This window comes from Octopus bimaculoides, chromosome 13 (genome assembly GCF_001194135.2).
Source record: "Octopus bimaculoides isolate UCB-OBI-ISO-001 chromosome 13, ASM119413v2, whole genome shotgun sequence".
NCBI classification, from domain to species: Eukaryota; Metazoa; Mollusca; class Cephalopoda; order Octopoda; family Octopodidae; genus Octopus; species Octopus bimaculoides.
Window position 1 is genome coordinate 53,254,377 of NC_068993.1, and position 6,928 is coordinate 53,261,304.

At 36.7% G+C, this 6,928-nt stretch overlaps 1 protein-coding gene across 2 annotated transcripts in view; it reads left to right on the plus strand.

The window, feature by feature from the left end:
* Positions 1–4,949, plus strand: part of LOC106872666 (armadillo repeat-containing protein 3) — a 28,870-nt gene extending 23,921 nt beyond the window's left edge. For both annotated transcript variants that reach the window (XM_014919729.2, XM_014919731.2), the window contains exons 19-22: positions 519–737; positions 1,636–1,798; positions 2,837–2,947; positions 4,806–4,949. In XM_014919729.2, coding sequence (XP_014775215.1) covers positions 519–737; positions 1,636–1,798; positions 2,837–2,947; positions 4,806–4,913 — 601 coding nt within the window. In that variant the 3' untranslated portion in view covers positions 4,914–4,949. The remainder of the gene's footprint in view (positions 1–518; positions 738–1,635; positions 1,799–2,836; positions 2,948–4,805) is intronic.
* Positions 4,950–6,928: the final 1,979 nt, after the last annotated feature.

Below are 6,928 nucleotides of genomic sequence, written 5' to 3' on the forward strand. Positions count from 1 at the left end.
TCATTATTGATAATGAACTTCATCATTATTGATAATGAACTTCATCATTATTGATAATGAACTTCATCATTATTGATAATGAACTTCATCATTATTGATAATGAACTTCATCATTATTGATAATGAACTTCATCATTATTGTTTTCGGGTTCACGTTTTCATGCTTGCATAGGTTAGGCAGAATTTCTTGAAGCAGATTTTCTATGATCAGATGCTCTTTCTGGTACCAGTTTCATCTATTTCCAAGCAGGGTATCATTTTCCAGTGGCCAGATATATTTTCCATGGAAGATTGGAAACAAACAACATTACTTATTTGCGAGTATTACATTCTGTGAAGATGAGACAGTAGCACCACCACTTGCATGCGCACTCACACAAACATGATCAAATCTACTCACAAAGCCTTGTATCTTCTGTTTTCCTAGAGTGCCTTTATTTTTGAAATATCTCTCTTCTTATTTAATAATAGACACTGAAATTCTTTTGGCTTTTCTTTCTTTCTTTTTTTGTTTTTAGGCGGTCTCGGAATCCAAAAGAGCGAATTGAGAAGGGCAAGGAAGAGGAAGAATTCACCAGTACTACTGGTGAAGACAAACCTACAGTGACAGTAATAGAATGTGAAGAAAAGAACTTTGTCCTACCAGAAGATCCTGAACTTGGTGGCTACGTGGATGAAATAACTAAAGAACTAACAAACATGAACAATTTTCTTGAGCAAATCATTACATTAGCAAAGTAAGTGATGCAAACAACCTTGAGACTGACTTATTGATACGTTTATATGTATGTAAATTAATACTTATCATTCACACTTTCATTATCATCATTTTAACATCCACTTTTCTATGCTTGCACAGGTCAAAACAATTGCCCCTGAGGTTCTCCAGAATTCACAGGGAGCAAGATCTGGACTGTAGGGAGTGGGTGAGGGACAGTTTTGATGCCCATCTCTGTCAAGTAGGTGGTTACCTGGATGCTTGTCACTGAATACTCTGGAACAAACTTTGCACAAATTTTGTGCATGTTCAAATGTTCAGGAATAATTCTGTGTAAAGTTGTCACATCAGCTCCAAACCTGATGCTTATTGTCTTCATCTAGAAAACTGTGAATTTTCTCAACCAGCTCTGATGTTCTGACTCTCTATTACACCTCTCATTGTCGCTCACCTTCTCTCTACCCTCGTTGAGTTACTTCTGCTCGTAAAAAAGTTAATCTATAAGTAGTCTAGAGCAATTTATAAGTTTATGTAGTGTTTATGCACAGCTTAACATAAAACTTTATTGCATAAAAAGCTTCCAGACATCCTGACTGCATTCTGAAAACTAGTCAGCTGCAACAAGCAGTGTTTAGTAGGGTGTGTTCAAAGTGCTGTTACAGCTGTCCATTTCAATCTGGAATAGCAAAAGTTGTCAGGTCAGCTCATTAGATGTATAGTAATGATATATTGAAATTACAGTAATCTAGGACAGGCATAACTGCTTCTCATACATTTGTATGTAGTTGGGGATGTTAATTGATTGACAAATGAAAAGAGAAAATGACAGGGAAAATGTATAGGGAGATGATTGACATTATTTATTTGAAAGTTAATGTGGTTATGCCTTGCTATCTTTAAATTGAATTATTTTTCAGATTTGTTTCAAACAAGATGGGCGGAGCTGTTTCTAGAGAAGAGTATGGAAACTTCAGCTGGGAACTACCACTTTCTCAGATTCAGCATGAACGTGCTTCAAATATTGTTTCAATCGGCTCAATCAAATATGGTAACCAATTCCACAGAGCTTTGCTATTTAAGGTATTTGATGGCATACAATGAATATAACTATTATTAGAGTTGAAACTGCAGTACCCTTTATAGTTTGCATTGCGGTACAGACATGGCCAAGGTGCAGGCACACACACACATGTATGTATTTGTGTGAGTGTCTCCTTGTCGTGACATTATGTGATGGTTGCAAATGAGTGTTACCATCATACACGCAATGTCCAGTTATCATTTTCAATCTTCCATTAAGTGATGTTGAGCCATAGAGAAAAAAAATGTCTTCCTGTTTTCAAGTTTTGGTTCAAGAGTAATGTGCAAGAAATATTCAAATGTATTTCTTGCATATTTTAAAGTCTGCCTTGGACTTTAAGTCACGTTTTTGGACGAAGACTTATTGGGGCAAGTGAAAGCGAAATCGGGATAGCACCTGTGCCCAGCGTCGCCTTTCTGGCACTTGTGCCCATGACATGTGTAAGGATTTTCGAGCGAGATCGTTGCCAGTACCCCTGGACTGGCTCTTGTGCGGGTGGCACATAAAATACACCATTTTGAGTGTGGCCGTTGCCAGTACCGCCTGACTGGCCTTCGTGCGGGTGACACGTAAAAGCACCCACTACACTCTCTGAGTGGTTGGCGTTAGGAAGGGCATCCAGCTGTAGAAACTCTGCCAAATCAGATTGGAGCCTGGTGTTGCCATCCGGTTTCACCAGTCCTCAGTTAAATCGTCCAACCCATGCCAGCATGGAAAGCGGACGTTAAACGATGATGATGATGATGATGATGATACTGGAAGAACAAGACTTCTCCCATCCTAATTGAGAGACCAGTTCATTGTTGGGTTAAACATTTGGTACCAGTGGTACTTACTTTCAGCTGGGTGAACTGGAATAACATGAGATGAAGTGTCTTACTGAAGGCACAACATATTACCCAGTCCAAGACTTGAACCCGCAACTTAATGATCATGATCCCAACAACCTGGCCACTAGGTCACTCACCTTCATCTCCATATTTCAAGAAAGTGAAAAAAAAAAAATGGTGATAACATATATTTTCTTTTGTGACTAGGTGTTGGCTGACCGTGTTATTATACGTTGTTCTCTCGTGCATGGAGATTTCTTCAAAGCATGGAATATTGTTTTGCTTGGAAATGAAGATTCAGAAACTGTAGGTCAAAAGGTTGGTTGAAAAATATTTTTGTTTTAATTGTCAATTCTGGAGGCATCTTAAATATAGATGTTTTCGATCTAGTTTGGATTCTTTGCCATCAAATTTGAATTCTTCGCAATCAAATTTGATTGCAAAAAATCCAAACTAGATTGAAAACATCTATAATATTTGAGAAAAACTCTGCACTCCACGACACTAGAAATAAAACACTGAAATGAATGAGGGTATACCCGCTTGCTAGAAATAACAGACAAAACTCCCTCAAACCATTACCTTCATATCTTAAAAAAAGAATTAATTGGATAATTTATCCTGAGGTATAATATTGCTAGGAAAAATTATAAGAATGGTCATGGCTGGAAGACTTTTGATCATAAGTTTGTTTAATCAAGGTTGGCCTGGAGTTAAATAATCCTTTCTACTATAGTCATAAGGCCTGAAATCTTTGGAGTAGGGCTAGTCGGTTACATTGCCCCCTGTGCTCAACTGATACTTATTTTATTGATCCAAATGGGATGAAAGGTAAAGCTGAGCTCAGTGAAATTAGAACAAAGAACATAAATCAGAAGAAATGCTGCCATGCATTTTGTCCAGCATGCTAACAATTCTTCTAGTTTACCATCTTGAACTGGAGCGGAATAACAAGCAACACACATTTGTTTCTGTTGCAGTTTAACCCCATGCCAATCCTGACTGATTGGCATGGATTACAGATACTCCAGTTGTGACCATCTGGTCTTTTTTTTAGAGATATAGATTTCATTGTCCAATGATTCTTTTCTGATTTTGAAGATGGTGAGGTGAGATTTGAAGTAGATTTAGTTGCTTTTTTTGACTTTTGGTCAAGTGGCCACTTACAAGTACCATCACTGGAAGATAGTATATTATATTTACTTTGGTGTTGAGTCTGATACCAACCTGCTTAAGATTACTCTTGGTTATATGATACAAGCTTTCTGTTGATCTTGATTGAAAGATTAGCTCAGAATGTAATGTAGTAGAACAAATATTGTTAGACATTTTGTCTGATACTGTAATGATTCTGCCAATGTACTACCATTAAGGTGTTAATGATAACAGAAATATTACACAATATCAGGGAAATGATCATAGTTCAGTTTTATGGAAATTAAATGTAAGAACTTATTGCTCAAATTAGTTGCAACGGAATCAGTAGCATATAATATTTGGGAAAATTTCCTCAGGAATGGTATTACGTGAAGAAAATATAGTCAAGAGCAGGCTAATATGCTAAATGTAGCAAACCAAAAATAATTTTTAATCAACTGAAATTATATTCAAGCCATATACTATTTGTAAGAAATCAAAAGTTGAAATCTAGAATCTATTTTGGAAGGTTCACAAGTGGTAGTAGATAAGTTGACCATAAATATTTAATGAAGATTAATTGGATATATAAGTATAGGGGTAGTGGGAGAGAAAGTGGAAGAGGGGAAGAGAGCAAGAAATGTTAATTGATGTTTTCTTATTATCGACAGCTAATTGCTTTTATTTACTAAAGGCTTAGTAAATAAACTATTACACTTGTTTTCTTCTGTGAAAGAACTTTTTGTCTAAAACATAATTTTTATATTTTTGCTCTCCAATTCTGTGCCCTTTTCCAGTATATTTTTACTGGTTCTTTTCCCCATGAAGTAGTGATAGCAAGTCTGAAAGCTCATGAATCAAATATTACAAGTGTAATAGTTTATTTATTGATCCTTTAGTAAATAGGAAAATAACCATTATTTGACAGATTTGCTAATATATTTTCAATGCTAAACTGAATATAAAAATACTGAGGGCTTTCCATAGAAATCTCCTAAAGATACAGAATGTCTAAAAGCACTGCCAATCTCATTTTCAGGATGATGTAAACTCACCTCTCAAAGCTTACATTGTGGATGTCATTCATGAGCCTGGACGACTTATTTTAGTAGACACTCCAGAGGCCATACGCTATTGTACAATGTAATCATTTTGTTTTGGAAATAAAAAAATTGTAACTAAATATCGTAACTTCATTTACGTTGTTATTTCAATGCATATGATCTTATCTTTTAGTTTTGGTGTTTAAATAAAAGCATTCTTGACAGAAGTAGTGGTGGATGATGATGATGATGACAAGGAGAAACAGCTTGAAGGTTAAAAAAGCAACTAAATACATAAATCATAAATACTGTATATGAAATATATCCTTGGTAAAAACAGCTCAGCAGGTTAATGAAACTATCCCTTTAGGCAGGTCCCTTAACATCTCCACACAACAAAATATCAATGTCCTAAATACTCTAAGTGGTTTACTCATCGCTGCACTGCAGCTGTTTGGACAGAAAAACAAGACTTACAATGCCTGGAGAATTTCATTTGCCCACCAAAGCTGCTGGTGGGGTTCACACAATGGTGCCTTTTGCATAAAATCACTATCTGGTGTGCATATTATGCCATCATGCATCACACAGCCCTCAAGCTTACAAGTCTTCCAAACTGCAACTGATCCTTTTTTTTTTGTTCCATGCCAAAAGAATATCCAATATTGAGGTGTTATCTTTCTCTTCCATACAATAATGGCATTATAAGCTGTACACTCATGGAGAGAGCTTCCACTTTCATTGTCAGATTTGATTCTATTTTCACACCCCAGACTTTGACCAATCACCTCCAAATCTTTCTCCTTCCACCCCAATCAGCTGCCCACCTTAGCCTCTCATTCAATAGGGATATATATACCCTGATATTTGGAAACAGAATTTCGTATGTCCCCTAAAGACAGGCAATCCGGCTATCTTTCGTTTTGATGTGAATAACTAACTGTTAACTGAAGCAGATGGTTTTGTTTACATCTAATCGGCATTTTCTGTGTGCCGACTAAAACCTTGTAGGAGGGAAACAAAGAAAAAAAACCCGTCGTATGTGTGTGTGATTGTCCTTCAACGCTTGACAACCGGCGTTGGTCTGTTTACGTTGTCGCAAATTAGCAGTTCGGCACGAGAGATCAAAAGAATAAGCACCAAGCTTTAAAAAAAGTACTGGGGTAGATTCATTAGACTAAAAATTACTGAAGGTGGTGCACCAGCATAGCGACAATCTATTGATTGAAACAAGTAACAAGATAAAAGATAAAATGTGGGCACTGTCATGGTATTAGCTGTCAGAAGTGAAAGTAGAAAAATCTGACAAGGAACGTTACTGCTGGTTTGAGTTGATTCTTTGGCTACTGACAGCTAATACTATGACTGGCCGGAGCGAGCTATCTGTCTGTCTGTCTCTCTCTATCTATCTATCACTCGAAAATTATTGGAACAAATTTGACACCTATATCCATGAGTTTGAAAACACACAGAGTATAAGGGTACTACTAAAGCAGAGTGGTCCCGAACGCGCAGTCGCGTGTCCGCGCTAGCTAGTCGTGAGTGGTCGATCCTATTATTTTTAAACTTCAAACTTCATTTGTTTTCTATTTTGATAAATTCTCTCTGTTGAAAATCGTACGAAATATATGAGAAAGCAATAAAGCAAACATCAGCACTTCAAGAGTGAAAAAATGTTGGTACTATTCAAGAAGAGTGGTCCCGGTGCGCGCACTCGCGCTAGCTAGTCGATCCTAGCATCAGTTCATGAGGGACATTACAAGTAATTACCTTTTGCGTAACCCCTACCAAATTGGTAGACTTGGGCACATCGTAGAAACAGATGAATCTATGATGTGCAAATACAACGGAGGATGGGATAGAGAGGATAAAAATAGGATTTTACTCTTTAGACCGTTCTTCTGAAACTTCTACCACTTATTAAAGAATTTATCAAACCAGGGACGACTATATATTCTGAGTGTTGGAGTGCGTACAATGGGATTACTGAAATAGATAAGACACCAAAATACACCCTGGAAGAACGTAAAACGACGTTTTAAGAGTAAGATGGGGAAGATTCAACAAAAAAAAAAAAAATTATTTACTGTGTTTTATTTACTTTGTTTACATGTTTTGC